The sequence below is a fragment of the Petaurus breviceps genome, unplaced genomic scaffold (assembly GCF_028583685.1).
Source record: "Petaurus breviceps papuanus isolate PSGF00001 unplaced genomic scaffold, PetGlider_PUasm1.0 99, whole genome shotgun sequence".
NCBI classification, from domain to species: domain Eukaryota; kingdom Metazoa; phylum Chordata; class Mammalia; order Diprotodontia; family Petauridae; genus Petaurus; species Petaurus breviceps.
Genome location: NW_027187465.1, coordinates 9,497,799 through 9,521,178, shown reverse-complemented (window position 1 = coordinate 9,521,178; position 23,380 = coordinate 9,497,799). Strand labels below are relative to the sequence as shown.

The 23,380-nt window shown below is 47.5% G+C and overlaps 2 protein-coding genes across 2 annotated transcripts in view; one reads left to right on the top strand and one right to left on the bottom strand.

The window, feature by feature from the left end:
- The window catches only part of CORO1C (coronin 1C), a 544,511-nt gene that overhangs the window by 420,293 nt on the left and 100,838 nt on the right, over positions 1-23,380 (bottom strand). The gene's annotated exons all lie outside the window — the stretch shown is intronic.
- Positions 1-23,380, top strand: part of ACACB (acetyl-CoA carboxylase beta) — a 120,869-nt gene that overhangs the window by 6,692 nt on the left and 90,797 nt on the right. The window contains exon 2 of the mRNA XM_069081877.1: positions 9,884-10,503. Within this exon, the coding sequence (XP_068937978.1) occupies positions 9,893-10,503 (611 nt within the window). The 5' untranslated portion in view covers positions 9,884-9,892. The remainder of the gene's footprint in view (positions 1-9,883; positions 10,504-23,380) is intronic.

The window sequence follows — 23,380 nt, the reverse complement described above, 5'->3', positions numbered from 1 at the left end:
CACCCTGATCTCCCAGAGTCAAAAAGAAAGCTGTTTGCCAAGATTTGTTTCTAGAAAATAAATAAATTCCTACAAAATTATAAAGTATTAGATTAACAAAACAAGAAATAAACATCTTAATTAAACAACCTAATCTCAGAAAGTGAAATTTAACAAGCTGAAAATGATTTGGTGGCAGGGGAACCCAGTGGTCCAGATCAGTCTGTAAATTAATTTTATTAATCATTTCAAGAGGAATGAATGCAAAAATTAATAATTGAGAAATTTACTTTTGTGAAATAAATTTGTTCTTGATACCCAAATCAGGGAGGAATAAAGCAGGGAAAGAAGACAGTAGACCAATCTAATTTGTATTGAAGAAAAAATTTTAAATCCTGGCAAAGGGATAACTAATTTAAAAATTATTTTCTCTCACCAAGATTTACTTCTTTCCTCAAAAAGGCTAGTAGTAATTTCATAGTTTGATTAAGACCCAGTGCTTAGAACAGAATCATCCTTACATGGAAAAATGGAATTGAACAATAGAACCTCAGACCTCCCCAATGCCTTACCCCCTAGAAGAAGTCCTTTATTCCTTTGTCATATTTCATTTCTTGTTAATGGACACAATTGAGATTTTAACGCAAGCACATTTGGATAAACAGTTACTGTGTCTGCTTTGGGATCTCCAGGAATTGCCTTTTAGGACATTCTTCTCAGGAAGCCACCTGGCTTACCAAGAATCTCCTTTCCTCATTTGTTCTCTTCTCCCCACTCTGGAGTTATTGTAAGTGTGGGAGAATGGGGAGCCTTCTAAGAATACAACCTTTCATAGAGAGGGTTTTGTATGTGTCCCCAGGAAGAGTGTTAGACATTGGAATGAACTTGGCCTAGGCCCCAGGAGAGGCAGACCTGGAGGTTAACCCTTTAGATGCCTCCCCTTTTTTCCCCTCTACCTCCCCACCCCTGGCTGGCCCAGCAGCCGAAGAATTGGAAGCCTGCCCAGGGCTGCCTGTCGTAGATCTTGTGACTGATGGTGGCCTGCTCCTCTAGGGCTGGCCCAGGACAGGAGCAGGAGCAGTGGCAACCATGGAAGTTCATTTATTGTTCATTTGCTGAAGGAAAAATTTGAGTAGGAAGCATTTGATTTCTGCGCCTTATTCTTTGGAGTTAGAATGGGGCTGGACCCAACTGGTGACCTCTAAGGGGATTCAAATTAAGCAATAATAGAGTACAAGGGACTGAGGAGCCTGTGAGGGCTAAGAGGCAGCCCCCACTGAGCATTGCTAGCAAGGAGGCCTGGCTTCTAGCCCCAGATTCAGGTGCCTCCAGGGTCTCCTCCATCCTGAGAGTTTGGAATACCTGTATGACCTGGGGCAAGTTTTAAAGAGGAAGCTCTTTAAAATGGAGGGTTTGGGTGCCCAGTCCAAAGGTGCCTCCTACTTGGTGGGGGAGATAGACCACCAATACTAATAGCCATAATGCAAATTAGAATATTTTAAGAGTTTTTTAAGAGTCCAGGATGGGGAGAGAGTTTGGAAGGAAAAGAGAGAGACAGAGACACAGAGAGAGAGAGAGAGATGGAGACAGAGACAGAGAGACAGAGACAGAGACACAGAGAGAGAGAGACAGAGACAGAGAGAGACAGAGACAGAGACAGAAACAGAGAAAGACAGAGATAGAGACACAGAGAGAGACACAGACAGAAAGACAGACAGACAGAGCGCTTGCAGATTGGAGTAGTTGTTCCTGATGAGTGACAATTGTCCCTTGCTTTGGGTGGGGTGTGCCCACTTCCTGTTATTTCTTTCACTAATGCATTATACTTTACCTGCCCATACAAAACCCTGCCCAGGCCCTGAAGGCAACACCCACTTTAGGTGAGGCAAAGCCCCTGCCCTAGAAAGTTTGTAGCTTAGCAGGGAAATAACAGAGACCTAGTGGCATCATAGCATAACCTGGAAAGGCTGGGCCCTGGAATCAGGAGGACCTGGGTTCAAATCCTTCCTCTGACACATACAAAGCTATATGGCCACAAACAAGTCCTTTTCACAAGTATCAGTAGCAGGAGGATCGTCCATTTTAGAGCCATCCGATTGGTGCGATTTCCTTATCGATGAAACCACAAGTTCAGACCAAAAAAAAAAATTGCTAATTGTATCATTGAAAAATAAACCTTGTGAAGTCTGGGGGGTGGGGGGGTATGTGTGAATACTGACAGGGAGGGGCCTCTCTGAGCCTCAGTTCCTCATCTGGAAAACAGGGATAATGCTTTTAGTAGGACACTTTGCAAACCTAGGTGCCAGATATTTTTATTCGCATCGTTGGCAAAGCCCTGGTGGTGAAGAGCATTAGATCTCATAATCTAATAAGAAAAGAGGCCAATTTGTCAAGCTAGAGTGGTGCCAGATTGCGGGCAGCCTGAAATAGCAGGCAGAATCTGAACCTGATAGAAGAGGTTCCGAAAAGTTTGGGGCCAAAGAGTGACCTGACCACATCCAAACTGTTGTTGTCATTGGGTCATTTCAGTCACGTCCGACTCTCCGTGACCCCATTTGGGGTTTTCCTTGGGGGGGGAGGACACAGATGATGAATGCCCCAAAGGCAGGGATGATTGACAAATATTCTCAGCCTAGAAAGTCCAGAGGTTCTGAAATAAAGTGATGGGCTCCTGTCCTGGCTCTGTGTGACCTTGTTCAAGTCCCTGCCCCATTACAGGTCGCAGTCTCCTTGTCTTTAAAATGAATGCATTGGACATTACTCTGACACAGGTTGGCTTCATCATAATGCCAGAAGGGTCCAGTATGCAAGAAGAGGTTTAAGAATCCCTGGAGAAAATGATTATTATTGCTATTTGGGCAGAGCACTGAGCCTGGAATGAGGAAGAACTGAGTTCAAATTAGACTTTGGACATTAGCAGCATGACCCTGGCTGAGTCACTTACCCTCTGTCTACCTCAGTTCCTTCAGATGTCAAATGGAGATAATAATAGCACTTATCTCTAGGGTTGTTGTGAGGACCAGGTGAGATTATATTTGTAAAAAGTGCTTAGCATGGTATCCGTTTTATAAATTCATATTCCCTTTTCTTTGCCCCTCTTAATAAAAAAAAAATAGGCATTTGTGTGATGGAAGGAGCCCTGGGTTTGGGTGTGAATCCCAGCCCTGTTACTTGATAGTTTTGTGACTCTGGGTAAAGCATTGTCTCTTTGGGTCAGTTTGCTCATCTGGGAGAAAGGAAGGGGTTGAGCTGAATGACTCTGATGTCCCTTATCTCCCCCAGGGGTCCCTCTATCGGTCCCTTCTGGGTATCTAAATTGGTGCCAACCAAGCCCGGGGCCCACAGATGTTTTTTCTGAGCTGTCTTGAGTGCTTTGCCTCTCTGGGTAAAGGAGCCCAGATGATGGGGTCAGAACTCTGTGTGCCTCTGAATTTGCCAACTCTATCTGCTGGCCAGTGGGGCGTGGAGCAGGGCTCTGCTTCCCCTGGCCCCGTTTATTCGGCCCATTTTGGACTGGGGGTTGCCCTGCCCATCAGTGACCTGTCTTTCTTATCTGGGAAAGTTTAAGACATGAAAGATAAGAAGCCTTAGACAAGGGGGTGATGGGCACGTGTGAATTAAGTAGGCCTAAGGTATGAGGATGTGGCAAGCCTTAGGTAGGAAAGCAGGTGTTCCCACCTTGGGCCTGCAAGCCATCTAGCTGGGACCTCTGGCCTTGGGGGAGGCCAGGCCTGGAGGAAGGACTTTCTCAAAGACAACTCTACTCAATGGAAGCTGGCTGTATTTCACAATCCCTTACCGAGCATGCTGTAACCCAGATCCCTCCCACATGGCCTGATGCACAGGCAAGGCTCCCTGTAGAAAGGTGGCAATTGTGGACCAGCTGCCTAGAGCCTAGGAATGCCAGTCCCAGGATGGTGTGAGTGGTGTAAGAGGTGCCTGAGTTGGTAAGTGTTTGTGTGGGGAGAGACGAGCCAGAGGCATAGAAGGGTGGCTGGTCCCAGACCAGGAGCCCCCGGTTCCAAATGCAAGGTCAATGTCTGTGACCTGGGACGAGACACTTGTACGCTCTGTTCTTTTGCTTCTTGTACTTTGTGAGCCTTAAAATGACCTCTAGGTGACTATTATCATACAGGGAGAGGAGGAGGCAATTTGTTGATGACTAGTGCAGAATTGGGCTAGCATTCAGAAGACCCCGGATTCATCATTCTTTATCTGCATGATCTTGGGCCGGTGCCTTTACTTCCCATCTCTAAAATGGGAAAAATGCTGAAATTAGAATTATTATTGACAATAGTAAGATTGATGGTGATAAGTTAACATGGATTCCCAATATCCACCCCTTAAGTCTTTGGAAGTATCTGTCTAGTAACAGTAGAAATTTAACCTCAAATCACTCTCCCTCCCCATCTCCTTTCTCTGAATGTTGTATTGGCTTGTACTCCCCACATTTATGAGAAATCATGGCCCTCGTACCTGGCAGCTGTTGCCAAGGTTCATTTTGCAGTAAATAAAAATAGTTCCCCCTGGTCCAATGTTTTTGGGTCAGTGAAGGACAAAAGTATGGGCTGAAAAGAGGTTTTCTTAAGAGGACTGTTTGCCTTTCATTCTGATGCCATTGGATTACCTGGACTGTTGGTTCAAGATGCTGCAACTTCTCGGGCCTCTAGAGTAAGGTAGAGGAAGTCACTGACTTTGGGATTTGGTCCGTCTCTCAGTCTGTCCCTGTTAAAGCAGAGACTCTCGCAGAATTACATAGGCTTGGTGGTGGGGTCTTACACAGTCACCAAGCCTCTTGTACAGGGACAGGGAAGTCAGGTGACTTGGTCATAGTCCCCCAGAATTAGTGAAGAACCAGGTATGAGAACCCAGGTTTCCCCCTCTTGGGGTTTCCCTGTTCTTCCTGCTACATAATCCAGTGTTTGACCTCTGGACAGAACTGGGGGAGAGGCTGCTGCTTCTCTTTGAGCTGTCCTCCTGGCTCCCTGACCTAATAAAAGGTCTCTTTCTGATCCTGTGGTGTTAGGAGGACACTGGGGCTCCTTTCCTGCCAAGCCATTTTGATTGGGTGAGTACGTTTGGAGAAAGGAGACAGGATGGGACAAATGTGTCAGGAGTTTCTTGAGGCAGAAGGACCAGGACCATGCTTCTTATGGGTCTGCTGTTTATAAAATGCTTCGTTGGAGTAAGATGCCATTCTCTGCCCTGAGATTTCAGAGATGGAGAGAAACAGTCTCCATGGGAATGGGCAGGGAGAGGGGAGAGAGCCAGGAATAATCAGGGCAGAGAGGGGGGGATGCTGAGAAGAGGGCTGGCCAGATGAACGCTCTGGAGATCTCAAGGAAGGCATTGTCCTTTCTTGGGGTAGGGAACCTGTGGCCCTAGAAGGCCATATGTGGTAAAATTTGGATTCAGTCAAAGGGCAGCACTTAAGGATTTATGGACCTAAGGACAGATTCCCCACCCCTGTTCTTTCCTTTGGAGTCAGATCTGTTTGGCATCTCCAGCCCAAAGACCAGATTCTTCCAACGAGGCCAATGTAGAACTAGTTTTGACCCTGCATTCTCCTTGTAAGACTTTTTGTGACAGAATTGTCGTTCTTTGTGTGTTCATTCTTATGACTTATAAGATATCAGGTATATAAAAGCTGTTGACTCAGGCATGAATAGGGTTTCCATCCTGCATCCCATCATGCAGACCCATGCTTTGATTGACTCAGAGAATTCCCTCTGTGGTTGCAGAGAGGGATGTGTGGTTTTTTCTTAATATTTTATTTTATTTTGCTTTTTTGAGGGGGAGAAGGCAGGACAGTTGGGGTTAAGTGACTTACCCAAGGTCACACTGCTAGTGAGTGTTAAGTATCTGAGGCCGGATTTGAACTTAGGTCCTCCTGACTCCAGGGCCGGTGCTTTATTCACTTTGCCACCTAGCCACCCCTGATGTGTGTGTATTGTGAAGCTTATAGTCCTAAAGAGTCAGTCAGTATTTATTAAGTGCCTACTGCATACCAGGCACTAAGTGCTATGGATACAATACATTCTGACCTCTTAACTTGGCAGCCCTTCATCCCTGTTCATTGCTACTCTGTAAATCAAAAGGGCAAGGACAGTGCCAGGAGCTTGACCCCCTAGCTTGTAATTAAGACCTCTATGGGGGCATTCTGAGACTCAGTTTCTGTAACTAAATTAGAGGGCTAGACTAGGACCCATCTCATGGGTCCTTTCCTTGGGCTGGGGGTGTAATGGAAAAGGCGCTGACCTCCCAGTCCAAAGGCTCATATCCCAGAACCCGTTCTCCCTCTAGCTGGATGACAACCCCCTTTACTTCCCTGAGGCTCAATTATCTTGTCTGTGAAATGGGCATGATAATAATTGTACTTCTGGCCTCACTGGGTGGTTGTGAGGAGAGAGCTTTGCAGACTTTTAATCTGTAAAGAAGTGGAAATCCTTAGGATTATTTTATTATTACTTTTCATTTCTCTTAGCCTCTCATGGGTTTCTTCCCATTTTCTTTTTGGACTCATATACATTTAATGGTAGCTGCAGGACAACCTAATGATATAGGAAAGAAAGTCTGTCCCCAAATAACTGAGCATCCTTATAAATGTCCCTGCCCCCTTCTCCTATCTCCCCCCGAAAGCTGCTGAGCTTGGCGTCAGGGCCCTCTCCCTTTCCTGGCCATCCTGCTTCCCACAGTCTCTCTCGGGATGCTTTGCCCCTGGGTGCCCAACTTGGCGCTGCCTCCCTGACCCAGCTTGCCTTCCCACTCCCTGCCCTCTCCGGAACAGGCACACAGCATGCCCGAGGCCTTCTAGATCCTGGTCTCCCTTTCCCCTCTCTTCCCCTTCAGGCTCTTGAGGCCATTTCAGGTGTCTAAAATGGCAACTTAGCAGATCCTGAGAACTGGGCTGAGGGTCGAGGGCCCCTGTCACTCCCTGGCAGTGATCTCACTTTTCTCATGCGTGGTTATGGAATGCCCACAAAAGAAAGCAATGATAACAAGAAACCAGCCTGGCTTCCTCAGGAACAGCTTGTGCCAGACCAACTTCGTTGCCTTTTGACTCGGTTACCTAGTGAGGAGATAAGAGTCCCTCCATCATCTGCCCTGGTCAGAACAGACTGAGACTACCAGATGACTCAGTCCTGGGCACCGAGTGATAGCAAGGAGTTTGATGAGCACTACAGGGATCATAGGAAGAAACTGGTTTGTCTAACTGGGAGAAGAAAAGACTTAGTGGGATCCTGGTGGCAATCTTTAGGAACTGGACCGTTGGTCATGTACGTGGGAGCAGGTGTAGACTTGCTACTGGCCCCAGAGGGCAGAACCAGAGGGGGAGGGTGGAATCTGTAAAGCTCAGGGCTGATACAGGATCCTTTCTCAGGACTAGGTGGCCTCAAAGGTCCCTCGTTCCTCCAGAGCTGAGGCCAAACACGGGATCTTCCCAGCCTTCCTCAGCAGCAGGCAGACATCTGTCTTTGTTGAGCCCCAGAGGACCCAGGCAGAAAGGCCCTGAAGCCTCTGGGGGCGGGTGGAGTGTTGGTGGGCAGATAGATTTTACGTCACTTGTCACTAAGCACTAACGTAGACTGACTTTACTCTGTCCCAAAGGCATGAGCCATTGATGATCTGACTTCATGTAATACTGTGTGGGAAGGACAGATGTGATACAATGAACTCAGAGTTGGGATTAGATTTGTTCTTCCCCAGAGGAGAAATCTAGGATCATTTTGGGGACACACAGGGAGTTACCAAGGGGCAAATTTTGGCTCAGTCTAAGGAAGAACTTCTTACCAATTAAAACTATGTTAAACTGGAGTGGCACGCCTCAGTAAGTAGTGAGTTGCCCATCCTTGGAGGTATTTAATCGGAGACAAGATGACCAGCTTTTCAGGATGTTGTAGGGTTTTTTTTTTTCCTTTCAGCTGTGGGTTTGACCAGATGGGGGGGGGGGGTGGGGTGGTAAACTGCGGCCAGATGTGGTCTTCTAGGTCCCCGGGTGTGGCCTTTTGGGCCTTTTGACTGAGTCCAAGTTTCACAGAATAAATCCTTTTATTAAGGGGATTTGTTCTGTGAAGTGTGGATTCAGACAAAGAGCCACACTTGAGGACCTAGATTCTGTGAATTTTATGATCCTCTAAGTTCTAGGTTTTTTACCAAGTAGGTTAAGGAAGAAGGATGGAAATGCAGGTGACTCTCACTCTGGGAAAGAATAATTTCCAGGCTTTGTCTTTAAATGTACATTCTCAGTGTTAAAACTTTTGCTGTTTTTCACGATGATCTCATGGTGTTACTCTCCCTCTGTTTCCCAGGTGATAAAACTAAGGCATGTGTGGTTAACATTCGTGCTGGATTACCTTTTTTGTTCTTTTTTTAGGCAATTGGGGTTAAGTGACTTGTCCAATGTCACACAGATAGTAAGCATCTTCGGTCAAATTTGAACTCAGGTCCTCCTAACTCAACTGTGCCACCTAGGTGCCCCTGGCTTAATTTATGAGACACTGGCATAGGGGCAGCATGGTCGACTGATCAAATGCTGGACTTGAGATCAGTGAACCTACAGTCAAATGCCACCTTTGACCTTCCAGTAACCGTTTGTCCCTGACAAGGTCATTTCATGTCTCCGTATCTCAGTTTCCTTATCTCTCACATCAGGGGCTTGGACTAGACCTTTTATCTCTGAATTTGTGATTCTACGCAATAAAATTTTTGAGCTGGAATGGAAATGATTTTAGCTATCAGGAGGAAACACTCATCAGGGAGAGAAAATACTATGCAAAGTTTAAAAAAATATAGCCTTAGACCCCACATGTATACTGTGGCTTATGTAGTTATGTTGGGCAGCTAGTTGGTGCCTGGAGTCAGGAGGACCTGAGTTCCAACCCTGGACAAGTCACTACTCCCCATCTGCCTCAGTCTCTTCACTGTAAAATGAGCTGGAAAAGGAAATGACAAACCCCTTCATTATCTTTGCCGGGAAGACCCCAAATGGGGTCAGGAAGAGTCCCTCACAACAGACAAAGAGACTTATTAACAGACTCTGAATTGGGATAGAAAGAACTCAGAATTTGAAATCAGGCAATTTGGTTTTTAATTTTTGGTCTGTGTCTTCTTATGTGATTTGGGCAGATGAGTTAATGGTTTGGGGCCCCGTTTCCTCATCTATAAATGAGGTCCAGAAGACACGATCTCTTCAGGACTTGGCTCTGTCTGCCTATGATCTTCACATCCCCAAAAAGTTGTCCTTTGGCCCCAAAGGTTAGGCCCCCATGGCATTTCCTCCTCCCCAATGAGTATTGTTGGACGCTCGCTTTGTGGCCATCTGGAGCATTCCCTGTCTGCATGTCCTTTAATTGTGCCACCGACAGCTTCCTCCCGATCATCGTGAAAATGTTATGTAGCTTGCCTAAAGTCACAGGGCTAACTGGCAGTGTAGGTGGGCCCTGGACGCAGGCCCCAGGCCCCCTGGGGGTCTTCTTTTCCTTCATCTCTATTGCTTTTCAGCTTGGAATTCCCATTGCCTGGAAGTCGGCTCTCACGTGGCCAGGTGGTGGCTGTTGTTACTGTTATCGGCTCATTTTTCTACAAAGAGCATGTTATGTAGGAGTTGACTCGGGAAACTGGGTTCAGATCCTGCCTGACATTTACTAGCTCTGTGACCACCTTGGGTAGCCCTTAAAGCCCTCTGAAATGTGAGCTGTGATCTTTCACTCACAGAGGAAGAAACCAAGGCTCCAGGAATCTGCATGGTTTGCCCATGGCCACACAGCTGATGGAAGCCAAGCCAAGGTTCGAACCCTGGTCTTTCGAGCCTGGGGCTCTACCCACTTTGTGCTCCCTTTCAGTTTCTAAAAATCTTCTTTTTCTTCCTAGCCGTACTAAATCATTCTTTTCCTGTTCCTTACAGACTCCATGAATGGTTCCGCTGGTCCTGCTGTTCTCGTACCTGATTTTTGTATGGTTAGCTTGGAGAATCATGGCGGATGCCAAGTCTGTGACCAAGAGTAAGTCTGAAACCCAAACCCAGCACCTGGCGCCTATTTCATCCTGTGTCAGCAAAGGGGAACCAGTCCACCAAAATGTAGACAATCAGTCACCCCCAGCAAGTCTGAAACCAGACACTCACACATGCCTCGAAGGCCCCGAGCGACTGGCATCTCGCCCGCCACCGCACACGAAGCCATGCCAACCTCTGCCCTTAGACACTGCCTCAGCCTGCGCCGAGCCTCAGGCCGACGGTCCAGAAGGGCCGGGGAATGTAGAGTCGCCCTCCTCGCCTTTGGGGCCTCAGGGAAACCGAGTCAGAGCTTCCAAGGAAGACCAGAAGCAGGCCCAGATCAAGAAGAAGCTGATGACCAACTTCATCTTGGGCTCGTTTGATGACGTCTCTTCCGATGACGAAACCCCTGATGGATTGTTCAGAGCCTCTTCCCGCAAGAGCAGCCGGTCAAGTTTTGGCTCCTTATCCTTTGACTCAGCCTCTGTCCGGTCCATGACTGAGTCCGAAATGTCTGTCCCCACCATGAGGTAAAATATCCTTTCTTGAATGTGCTTGCTGAGGCCAGTCTCACGGGAACAGTATCTAGTTGACTTCCCCTTTCTCAGTCAATGAATGAGCAATTATTGAGTGCCTACTGTATACCCATAGCACCGTGTTAACTTTGGGGGGCAGGGAGGGGGGCGTAAAGGAAATAGAAGATTTAGTTCCTCCCCATGTGGAGCTCATAGTCTAGTTATGGAGATGAGGGTCATGCCCAGGCACAGCACAGGGCAGTAGTTGAATGAATGCGGCTGATAGAAGTGAGGACATTTCAGTTTTGTAGTGGGCAGAACCACTGGGCAGGGCTTGGTGCTGAACCGAGGAGCCTTCATGTTGCCCCTTCTCTTTCCTCCCGCTCTCAGGGAGATGGGTGAGGGCCGAGTTGCCCAGTCAAGGGTCCGGCTTCTTCTCCGGGCCTCAATGGGAGTCGTTTGGGTTGGCACAGATTACTCTGGGGGTCCCTGTTTGAAAGGGAGGTCTGGGTCTATTTTCTGCCCAGGAGGAGGGCAGAACTAAGGACTCCTCTGCCTGGTCCATAGACAAGGAAGCGAGAAGGACGGTGGCAGTCCTTTCTTTATTAAAAAAGGACGCCATCAGCTCCTTCTTCTGGCTCAGTTTTGGAGTGACAGATGGTTGGGTTCATTGTGAACCATGGAGCTGGCATTGTTTAGGACTCCACTTGAAAGAGAGATGGCAGCCAGGTGTATGGACAGGACTCGGGACCCCAGGATTTTGTCTCTTATAAGCCCTTTCCCATCTCTGAGCCTCATTTCCCACCTCTGTAAAATGAGGGGTATTGGCCCAATGATCTCTGGTATTCCAGTGCTTCCTGAATGAGTGCAGTTTGTATGACTGATGGGCTCCATTTTGGAGAGGGCTTCTAAAGTCTTGGTTCCTTAGGGAGGTGAGCCACAGTTTAGGACGGGTGTTGGGGAATGATGTGTGCCTAGAGGAGGATGCCCAAGATGTGGAAGGTCCTGGAGCATCACCCGAAGGCTCTGGGAACCTGGAGATGAGAAGACTCAGGGAGAAATATGTGAAAGAAGCATTAGCTTTGATCGTTTTGTCCTAGAGGGCATAACCAGGAACATGGAGGGGAAGCTGCAGAGAGAAAAGTTTTCTCTTAGACTTTCTAATAATTAGAGTTGTCCGGATAGAACACCAGCCCTAGAGTCGGGAGGACCTGAGTTCAGATCTGGTCTTAGACACTTACTAACTGTGTGACCCTGGGCAAGTCACTTAACCACAATTGCCTCAACAATAAAAAAAATCTAAAATTAGAATTGTTCAAAGGGGCAGCCAGGTGGCTCAGCGAGTAAGAGCACCGGCTCCAGTGTCGTGATGACCTGGATCAAATCTGGGCTCAGATACTCAGCACCACACCCAGAAACAACTGGCCGTGTAACCTTGATCAAGTTACTTAACCCCGATTGCTTTAAAAAAAAATTAGAATTGTTCAGAAACAGAAGACATAGAAGGGAGTGAGTTCCCCGTGTTGGAGGACTCCGAGGGGAGGCAGCCTGACTGCTTGGTGATCTCGGCTCCTCCCTGGGAATCTGCTGAGCTTGCTGGCTGCTGGCTTCCCTTTTAGCCCTGACATTTTGTGTCTATACAGTGACAGTCTCCAGGTTTATAGGTCAGGGTCAGCAGAAGAGGAATGCTGTTGGATTCATTTTACGTCCCCCCACCTCTCTTCCCTGTGCCCTTCTTGGCCCTCCTGGTGCCCCTTTACCCTCAGTCCTAATCCCGGCTCTCAAACCCCTTGTTTGAGTCTTCCTTGCCCCAGGAATACCTCTCCCAGAACCCCCGTTGTCTCAGCTTACCAACTCCAGCTGTAATTGGAGGAAGGCAGCTGATTTAAACTAATCTTGGTATTAGCATAGATTGGGGGGTCTCCACCTTTGTGTGGATCCCTTTGGCACTCCGGTGGAACCTTAGGACCCCTTCTGCCAATGGCAGCATTCACAGCCTGTAGGCTAAGAACCCCTGGAGAGAAGGGTGGCATCCAGATATCTCCAGACCCTGGAGCATGCTGGGGATGGGCTGCCTCTCACTTTGTACAGATCAAGAGATGCCAGCTTGGTCTCTTGTGGTTAAAGCAAATAGTGAGGCAGCAAGGTACCCCTGTAGTTAGTGCTTTGGACTGGGAGTTGGTAAGACCTGAGTTCAAATCCTGCCCCAATCCCTTACTGTCACTTCACCTGTGCCCAACTCAGTTTCCTCATCTGTGAAATGGATATAATAAATGCACCTGCCTCTCAGCGTCAGGAATCAAAAGAGATCACTCAGGTAACACCAGACACACGCTTGCTGTCATTATTATCTATTACTCGTAGACAGTAAAAGTGTTTTACGTGAATGTCACGTGAGCTACCTGCATTTTCTTATCTCACGACCCTGGGAGGTATTGGCACTTCCATTTTATTGATGTGGAAACTGAGGCCCAGACAGGACGAGCCCCTTCCCCGCCCCACTGGTGCCTGGAGCAGGAACCCAAGCCGAGGTGGCCGGTGGCCTCCATCACACCAAACCAAGCCAGCCAATGCCGAGCCCATCTTGAAGAGAAGGAGAACATTGCATTCCGGCCTCTTGTCCTGCTTGACCCCTGGTCTCCGGCTGGGGACTGGCCCTGGCCGGACTGCTCGGCTCTTCCTTGTAGAATGCTCTGGACAGTGGCCAGCCCTGCCCCAGCAAACACACACATAGTTACTAACAGCTCAAGGTGAGGTGACTTGGCACTGCGGACTGAAGGTCAGTCTGTTTACACCAGCAGTGAAGGTTATGGAGAGAGGCTGGTGGATGGGTGAGGAGAGCCAGGCTCGGACTGCCATGGAACAGCTAGCGTGGGAGTGTTCTGGGTTCAAATCCAGCCACTTAGTTCTGTGACTGAGGGCAGGCTAGATTGGGGGGGGAGGTTGGATCTGGATTCAAATCCATCCACTTATCTCTGTGACTGGGGGGAGGCTTTAAACCTTGTCTTAGTTACCATTTCCTTCTCTGTAAAGTGAGGGATTAGAGTCTTGGCCTCTGAGGTCCCTTCTAGGCAGGCAAATATAGAGTCTGACTTTCAAGGAACCAAGGCATCATGGGCCCAAGATTTCAGGTGGAAAGGCCTTATAGTTAATTTCCCTCCTTTTCCAGAGAAAGAGCATAAGGCCTAAGGTCCAAAGGGTAGGAGAGGACAGAGTCAGCATTTGAACTCGGGTCTTGGGGCTTGAGGTTCCTCATGCTTTCCATTGTCCTGTGCTAACTCCATGAATTGCTCAAGCCAGAAGGCCTGGGTTCAGATCCCAGCCTTGCCACCTGTTGGCCCTACTTCCGCCTCCTGGGGCCTCAGTCTTTCTTTAGGACAAGAGAGTTGCACTAAATGCTGTCCCAGGTGAATAAGATCTAACAGTCTTTGGATTTCTTGAAACCATAAGAGGCCTTGGGATGGAGGAAGGATTGTTGAATCATAGACTTAGAGTTTGCAAGGGCCCGTAGAAATCATGTAGTTCCACCACTTCAATTTATAGGTAAGAAAACTGAGGCCCCAAGAGATAAGTACAATCTCCTAGAAATTTCAGTGGCCTTGGGGGGAGGATTCAAACCCAGAACCCTGGACTCCAGATCTCACTCTTTGTCTCTCCAATCCTGACCCACTTCCATTCCAGCCCAGGTTTCTTAGCTCCTTCCCTCTCGGGGATCCTGACAGTCAGAGCTATTCCTGTTCAGCCAGAGCAGTTGAGATAATCCTATTGGTAAATTATGTTTACATGGCACTGGCCAAGTAAGCATTAATATGCCCATTTTGCAGGGGAGATAACTGAGGCCCAATGACTTGGTCAAGGTCACCCAGGTAGGTGATGGCAGAGCTCCCCATCCTGTTGCCTCCCCCAACCCTCTTTTTTTCCTAAGGGTGGATGAGGACTTGCTGAGATCTGCCAAATTCCTACTTTTTTTCTGAATCTGCTGTGGAGAGAAATCATTTTGTCTTTCCTGTGCCTAGAGACGATTCTAGGCTTGCTTAGAGATTTAAAATCAGAGACCGTTGGAGACAAGTGCAGTCCATTTCCAAAGGAATAAACTCATGCCCAGAGTGGAAAGGTGCTTATTCAGAGTCCTACAGCTAAACTGCCATCGAGTCTTTGCCATGGGCCTTAGCAATCTTCCTGGAGAAGCAGAGTTGGGCCTCGTGTCCTGAATGTCCTCTCCCAAACTGAATTCAGCCCCCAGCTGCTGGACCCTGTGCCTTTAAGGGACAGCTGTCCTCTGCTGGAGGAGGGAGGGGAGGACCCTTATCAATGGGGAAGGGAGAAGTGCCAAGCACAGGCTTTCTTTGTTGCTTTTTCCCCTTCTAAATTCTTAGCTCCTTGTTTGGTGGATTGAGTTCATCAGGGAAACTATGGGGACGTATCCCCTGGGAGGCTAAGGGGGCCGCTAGGGTCCTTAGAGGCGCCTCCCGCATGAGGGGAGTCCTCTGCACTCGCCTTCAGGGCCCAGTGCTTGACCCAGAGATAGCCCTTCTTACACTCTTGTTGACTGACCGTCCAGTCCAGAAAGAAGAGAGGCCCCACACCGGCCTGGTTGTTTAACCCAGCCTGCCATCTTTCCATCATCTCCCTGATGAGATTCTTCCTCCTTTTTCTTTGGCCAAGTCACCCAAAGAGAATTCTGAGTGAGACCATGATCTGAGCTTACACTGTCTGGGAAGCTGGCGGCTTGACCAGGCCCTGGGCCTGAGCCCCGTGTGCCCTTGGGCTGTGTGACCCTGCCTCCTGTTGGGCCTTCCTTTCCTCAGTTGTAAAGCCAGGGGCTTGGATGAGGTCAGTGGTTCTGGGGAGTTCTGATGAGAAGACTGTCATGTGAGAGCAGTTACACTGTTAGTAACCATTCCTAAAGAATATCGGGGGCAAAAAGGCATCGTGAACTTTTAGAAGGAATTGTTATTTTATTCATCACAACAGCATTTGAAAAATACATACATTTGAAAATATTTTGAAATTTTACATTTGAAAAATACATATATTTGAAAAATAATAATACATATATTTGTAAAAAAAATTACTTATTCAGGCTGCAGGAGGTATATTAGGTTGTCATAATAATATATTAATATATCTCTTTAAAGTTTGTAAAGTAATTCACATATATTATCTTATTTGATACAACCTTGTGTTGTGACTCAGTTGTGACTGACTCTTCGTGACCTTATTGGGGGTTTTCTTGGAGAGGTTTGTCATTTTCTTCTTCAGCTCATTTTACAGATGAAGAAACTGAGGCAAACAGGGTGAAGTGACTTGCCCAGGGTCACCCAGCTAGTACGTATCTGAGGCCAGATTTGAACTCAGGTCCTCCTGACTTCCTGCATCCTTTGATTAGCCACCTAGCTGATATTTATTGTAATGAGAGAGAATTATTGCCATAACTTTGTTGGTCCCAGAGTCTCTCAGTGTGTGGTCCAGAGACCCTTGTCCCCAAAACAGTTTCAGAGGGTCCAAGAAGCCAAAACTACTTTCATAATAATACTAACATTTTAATTTCTTTTTTTTTTTTTTTTAGCAATTGGGGTTAAGTAACTTGCTCAAGGTTACACGGCCAGTTATTTCTGGGTGTGGTGCTGAGTATCTGAGCCCGGATTTGATCCAGGTCATCCCAACACTGGAGCCGGTACTCTTACTCGCTGAGCCACCTGGCCGCCCCTAAGCAATTGGGGTTAAGTAACTTGCTCAAGGTTACATGGCCAGGTGTTTCTGGGTGGGTGCTAAGTGTCTGAGCCCGGGATTCGATCTCCAGGTCTTCTCAACACTGGAGCCGGTGCTCTTAACTCTCTGTGCTACATGGCCACCCCTAACATTTTAATTTCTAATAATGGAGAATATCAATAGATATAATCCATGTAAGCAAAAACTCTTTGGGGGAGGATCCTCAATAATTTTTTTTGAGGCAATTGGGGTTGAGTGACTTTCCCAGAGTCACATACCTAGTAAGTGTTGAGGTTAGATTTGAACTCAGGTCTTCCTGCCTCCAGGGTGGCCACTGTACCACCTAGATGCCCCAATAAAGGAACCAAAAAGTGGAGAACCACTGGCCTTGATGAACTTGGAGCCCCTCCCTGCTCTCTTGAAACTGCTTTCCTTCTCTGGCTTGTGTGGTTTTAAGAATAACCACTCCCTTGGGGTGGCCAGGTAGCACAGCGAGTAAGAGCACCAGCCCCAGTGTCGGGATGACCTAGAGATTGAATCCCAGGCTCAGACACTTAGCACCCACCCAGAAACACCTGGCCTTGTAACCTTGAGCAAGTTACTTAACCCCAACTGCTTAGGGGTGGCCAGGTGGCTCAGCGAGTAAGAGCACCGGCTCCAGTGTCGGGATGACCTGGGGATCAAATCTGGGCTCAGATACTCAGCACTACACCCAGAAATAACTGGCTGTGTAACCTTGAGCAAGTTACTTAACCCCGATTACTTTAAAAAAAAAAGAATAGCCACTCCCACCTTCCATTTTGGCCATCTCTCTCTTTCCCATCCCAAAGCAAAGGGAGGTGTCATTCCCCCCACTGAATTCCATGCCAAAAGACCCATGAGGGTTCAACCATCTGGCTCAGCCTTCTCATTTTACAGAGGAGGAAACTGAGTCCCTCAGACTTGGGGACAGGACTGGCCCAAGATCCCAGCGCTCTCCTGTAGCAGGCTTGGGACTGAACTAGGGTCTCCTGATTCCCAGTCTAGTCTCTCTGCCCTAACAATTCTCAGTTAATTTTCTTGTTTCTTTCTTTTTTTTTATGTGCCCATTGTCGTTGACCTATGTTTTCCCCCCGTGGTATCAAGCTGAATTTAGCCAGTTGATAAGGGCACTTGGATATTTTTGGCCAGTAATGTGAGACCAAAATTGTAGCAAAACACTAACTGTTCACAAGAAATCCAAATGCTTGGCACCCACGCAGACTTTGTTTTGGGCATAATCCTGAACTATTTAAAAGGTCTCATGGAAGGAATAAGGGACTGGGGAATCAGGAGCCCTAGTTCTGAGACTTCAAAACCTTCATCTCCACTTCTGAGAAGACCTAGAATTCTGGAACAAGGCCCTTTCCTTGATCTTAGCTTCAGGCTCCTCAACTTATCTGTAAAATGGGCATAATAATACTTTCTCTTTGAAGGATCAAGTCCATGGCTATGATTTCTTATTTCTAACCCCCATCCTACCTTTAAGGTGTGACAATCAACTTATGTTTGACCCCCAGAGAGAAGATGTAGGAATGTTGACTGCATAGCCCCAAGGGGAGCAATGTTAGCAGCCCTTCCTTCCCCATCTGTTGGGTCAGAGGGAAAAAAGATGGTGGAGAAAAGAGGGGAAAAGGTCCCTTATGGCATCTGACATTCTCTGATGATGGAATTGTGGCTATGGAGAGTTATAATAAAAATGACAATGGTGATGATGGTGTCCAGTGATAGCACACTTTAAAGTTTGCTGGTACTTTCTGCTCCACAGACTGGTTAGTTAGGTGGTGCCAGCCCATTCCACAGATGAGGAAACAGATTCGGAGAGGGTGGCGCATTGTCCAGGATTCTCACAGCCTGGGACCATCTGATTCAGGACTTGAACCCAGGTCCCCTGGCTGCAAGCTCATAAAAATCCATTATTGAACTTTGTAAGCTGATCTACACTTCAGTTCATTCCAATAACTAACCGACCCATGGGAAGTCCAAGGCTAGTTACCTAATCCCAGCTTTGATTCTTCTCCCCTCCAGCATCTGAGCTGCCTTCTGCTTTAATGGCTGTTCTGTCTCCTTGAGGAGTTGGTGAAATTGGGAGGCTGGAAGATATTGGATTAACCATTGGGGAAAAAAAGTTTAAAAACAAAAAATGAAATGCTGAGTTCTGGTGTCTTCTGACCAACTCTGTATAGATCTTGTTTGTTCCTAGCTGTTTGCAGGCTGTCACCCCCATTAGAACGTGAGGTCCTGGAGGGCAGGGTCTCTCTCTGGCCCCTAGAGTTAGCCCAGTGCCTAAATCATAATAGGTGTTTAGTAAGGCTGACTCAGAGGGTCTTCATTCTCATCTCTGCCCCTGGTTCTGTGTGTGGCCTGGAGCAAGTCCCCTCACCTCTCTGGACCCCAGTAAAATGAAGGGGACAGGCCTGATGGCTTCTGATGTCCCTTCCAGCTGAGTCTCGGATGCATCTTGCCCAGGACAACCCAGCTGACTCAAATAAACACTCACCGTCTCAGAGTTATTTACTGTACATCCAGACTGCACTTTTCATCCCTTTGAAAGAAATGTATTTAGGGGTTTATGTACAGCTGGATAATAGTATGGATGGAATGCTTATTCTAGCAGCTTCTAAGTACCTTACACCCAGTGTGGTAAAATCTAGGGAAAAGTAGGCACGAAGCAGAGTGAGATTTGGGGGCAGACGTCTCTGCCAGCATGCCTGAATCACCTTTTAGATGTTTTTTTCTCCTTGCAGTCTTTAGAATGAAAATTCATTCTCTCACCAAATTTTTATCAAGTAGATTTTTGTTCAGTTGTGGTTCAGTCATGTCTGACTCTTCATGACCCCATTGGGGGTTTTCTTGGCAGAGACACTGGAGTGGTTTGCAATTTCTTTCTCTGGCTCATTTTACAGATGAGGAAACTGAGACCGATAAGGTGAAGTGATTTGCCCAGGGTCACACAGCTAGGAAGTGTCTGAGGCCACATTTGAACTCAGGAAGAGGAGTCTTTCTGACACCAGGTCCATTACCACCTAGCTTCCCTTATCAAGTGGATAGGAAATATATGCATAAGGACTTGGTCCCTCCCTGGGTTTGAGTGCCCTCTGGAGGTAAAACACATACTGACATACATATATGTCCATACACATATGTAGACATATAAAGAGATATATAGATATAGACTTAGCTTTCCATATATTTAATTAAAATGAAACAAGATTATAAGGACTTGAAGGGTAAACAAAGGTCAGATTTGAGAAAGATCACTTCCATGTGGCGAGGAAGAATTTGGAGAGACATCACAGAGGCATTTGACCTTCTCATTCAACTTTGGCATATGGAGGAAGCAGCTGCCATACCTGGGCTTGGAATCAGGAAGACCTGAGTTCAAATTCTGCCTGACATTTACAAAGGTGTGTGACCCTCCCCAAGTTACTTTAGTCCCTCTGAGTCTCTGTTTCTTTGCTGATAAGATGAGGGGGCTGGCCTCTTTGGCCACTCAGGTCCTCTCCACTTGTAAGGGGGTCTTAGAGATGAGGACTGTAGTCCTTCCCATTGCAGGATATTTGCCTGTATTAGTTGAATTTTCTTTATCTGTACACTGAGGATCCTGTCCAATGTCAAATCTTTTCCTGAAATAGAATTGTTATTTACTAATGTATAGTGGTATTGTTTGTGCTTGGGCAGCATGAGGCCTGGAGTCAGGGAGACCCGAGTTCAAATTTGGCCTCAGACACTAGCTATGGACAAGTCCCTTAACTCTGCTTTCCTCAGTTTCCCCCTCTGTAAAATGAGCTGGAGAAAGAATGGTAAACTGCTTCAGTACCTCTGCCAAGAAAACCCCAATGGGGTCACACAGGGTGGGACGTGACTAAAGCAACCCTGGTTCACATCACCTCCCTGAACCTTTGCCTCAGTTTCCTTCTCTGTAAAATAGGGGTAATGATACTTGCTCCAGTGACCTTTGAGTTAGACATTGCCCATTTGGCCAGCATTTCTCAGATGCTTCCTGGGTGCTAGGTGCTGGGGGAGATGTTCCCCAGTGGAGGGGTCCCTGCTTAGTCTGGCCCTTCCTCAGGGAGGTCATGCCGATGTGTCTGTTCTTGGCCAGCAGCCCCCTCCCTTGGGTTCCTCTGGCTCCTCTGGCCCCTCGCCCCCAACTTATTTTCAGTTTCCTCTGGTCACTTTTTAGGAGCCAGGCTTTTCGGGGACGCGGGGAGGCTCGGTTCACCAGAGTTGGGGCTGCTTTCGGTTGGCCCCAGGTCATGTCCGGAGAATTTCTATCGGGCACCACTTGGGGCTGCTAATGAGCCCCTCGCCGGCTGCCTCCGGAATGGGAAGGAGCTGGGGTGGGGGGGAGGGGAGCAGAAAGAAATGGAGGACCGTGGAGCCTTGCCCTGGAAACTTAGAGGCAGGTCCTGTTTCAGAATGGCAGGGGAGGCCGGCTCAAGTCTCAGTAGATTTTGGTGCCTGGAGAGATGAGAGGAAGAGGAGGAGGAGGAGGAGGAGGAGACAGTTTCCCCTGGCAGGCGAGTAATGGACTTTTGAAGGGGAGTGTCCCTTTCCTTTGGATGTTGTTGAAGCCGGGGCCGCAGGCGCCGGTTTGCTGCTTCCCATCCCTCCTCCCTGGGGTCGGGGCATCAGCCTGGGTGCCGATGGCTGTGCTGGGAGCACGGGGAGCCGCTCCCAGTGACAGCAGGACTAGCGTAGGCATGAGCCCTGCAAAGTGCAAGAGATGTTTCCTGGGCTCCCGAGGCAAGTAAGTGAGACAGATGGTTCATTACTCCTCCACGTTGGCTTCTGCCTTTTCCAGTTAGGGCAGACCCCGGGCTGCCCTAGTACCAGCCCCGGACCCCCTGCCCAGGCCCTATGCCTGCCTGTGCGGGCACCCCCTAGTCCAGGGCTGCAGGAGCAGGCAGCATCCAGAAATGACCCTGCCCTGGGAGGGAGGTGGGGGGCTGACCTTTGCCCTGGTGCATCCCTGCGTGGGACTGGCCAGGAGATGTGACTCCTTGGGGGGTTTTGTGGAGAGAGTGCAGACTTTGAAGTAAGTGGACCGACCAACCACCCTGAGGACAGAACCCGGCTGGACACAAACCCAGCTTGAAAAACTGCATGGGACATTCCCCTGTTGTTAGGAAACAGTGGGTAAAAATGGGACTTGAACTGGTTATGTTGTCTCTTTATGGCTAGGGGTGGCCCCAGCCTTCATCACTTAGAGGTCAGGCACCGCTGACCTCCTTGGTTGGCTGTGGGCACTCCATCAGCAGCCCCATCCCCAGCCCAGCACAGCCAAGAAGCTTTGGGACCAGGCCTTTGGGGTCACCTCCATGCCACCCTGAGGTTCGTGGGAGACTCTGAGGTCTTCCGTGGGCAGATTCGGGGTTTACTTTAGGAGGGTATTATCTGCAAATAGGAGTGTAGCTAGTTGAGGGGACCCACTTGTCACCCTTGAGTTTCTAGACCGGCCGGATCTCAGTTCAAGCTATTTTTTGTCCTTGGCTTATGAAATTAAAACAGCTCTTAATTTCATAAATGATTCAACTTCCTCCTTGACATGTTGCTTAGTACTTGCATTTTCCTCAGTCTGAGTGCTGGAAGGGGGCTTTGACATCAATGCCCAGCGCAATGTTTCCCAAAGTGTGCTCCCCAGAACCTGGTGTTCCATGGGACATTAGTTAGCAGGGGCTCTCTGGAAAAAGCTGTGTGGGCGCAGCATTGTTTCTTCTCTAAAATAATGCATAAGAAAGTCATGTTCTAAAAAGAGTGAGGCAGGGTTTCATTATGGAAGCAGGTTTTACTGTCTTCTTTGCTCCTGATTTTCCCCAGCTCTCTCTTTTCTCCTGGGGAGGGTTTGTTCTTTGGATCCCTAGGGATTTGGTCTATAGATTGCAACCCCCTAAGTCGTCTTCTTGGGGCACCTTACCAACACCCAGGATTTTTGAATAGATTCTTTGGGGGGGTTAGGTTTCTGCTGCATCGAGGAAGTTAAATTCATAGGGTCCTAGTGACTTTTCTCCGGGTGAGAGGCTCTCGAGAAGTCTAATGCTTGCTATACCCAGGAAGGACACACCAAAGGTGGCAGTGGCAGGAGTAGGGATGTATCCAGAAGGTGATGGCAGGGGCAGATGGGCACAGGGGGACCATTCTGCTAGCACCCATGAAGAATCAGCTCTGGGCTGACAATGACAGTGACTGTACCAGGCATGTTGGGGGACCTGGCTTTGGGGAATTCCTTGGAGTCAGTGCTCTGGGGAATCAGGGAGAAGTATCTGAGAGAAACCCTGCTGCCAGCTTGGAAATTAACCCATTTAGGAGAATTCCTTATCAAGATGGGTTGTCACAGAGAGTAAGTCTGTTAGAGGTAGGAGAGCTCAATATTAATACTTGTAATAAGTAACCTATTGAATACCATATAATATAATAAATTAATATATTTAAGAGAATTCCTTATCAGGTCATAGGACTGTAAGAGGTAGGAGAGCTTAGTATTAATAAGATATAATAAATTTAATATATGATAATATAATAAATTAATATATTTGAGAGAATTCCTTATCAAGCCATTTGTTACAGATGGCAAGATTGCCAGAGATAGGTGAGCTCAGTATTAATGATATAATAAATTTAATTTTGTAGTATTTAGTAAGTTAATCTATGTAAGAGAATTCTTTATCAAGCCAGGTGTTACAGGCAGTAAAACTGTCAGAGGTAGAAGAGCTTAGTATTCATGATATAATAAATTTAATATTGTATTATATAATAATCTAATAAATGAATATATTTAAGAGAATTCCTTATCAAACCATGTCTCACCGACTGTCAGAGGGAGGTGAGCTCAGTCTGGGCTGATGTAGTCTGGGAGGGCTTCCTGAAGGAATCAGGCCTTGACCTGGTCACAGAAGAATGACTTAAGATTCAGGCCAAGAGGAGAGGCAGGCAGGCATTCTTTGAAGGGACTTAATTGGATATATTTTATGTTCCCAAAGTAGTCTCTGAAAGGTACATTATTATTCCATTTTTTTTCAGGGGGGAGGGCAAGGCAAAAAAGGCAAAGTGGTTTAAGTGACTTGCCCAAGGTCACACAGCTAGTAAGTGTGTCAAGTGTCAGAGGCCAGATTTGAACTCAGGTCCTCCTCCTGACTCCAGGGCCGGTGCTCTATTCACT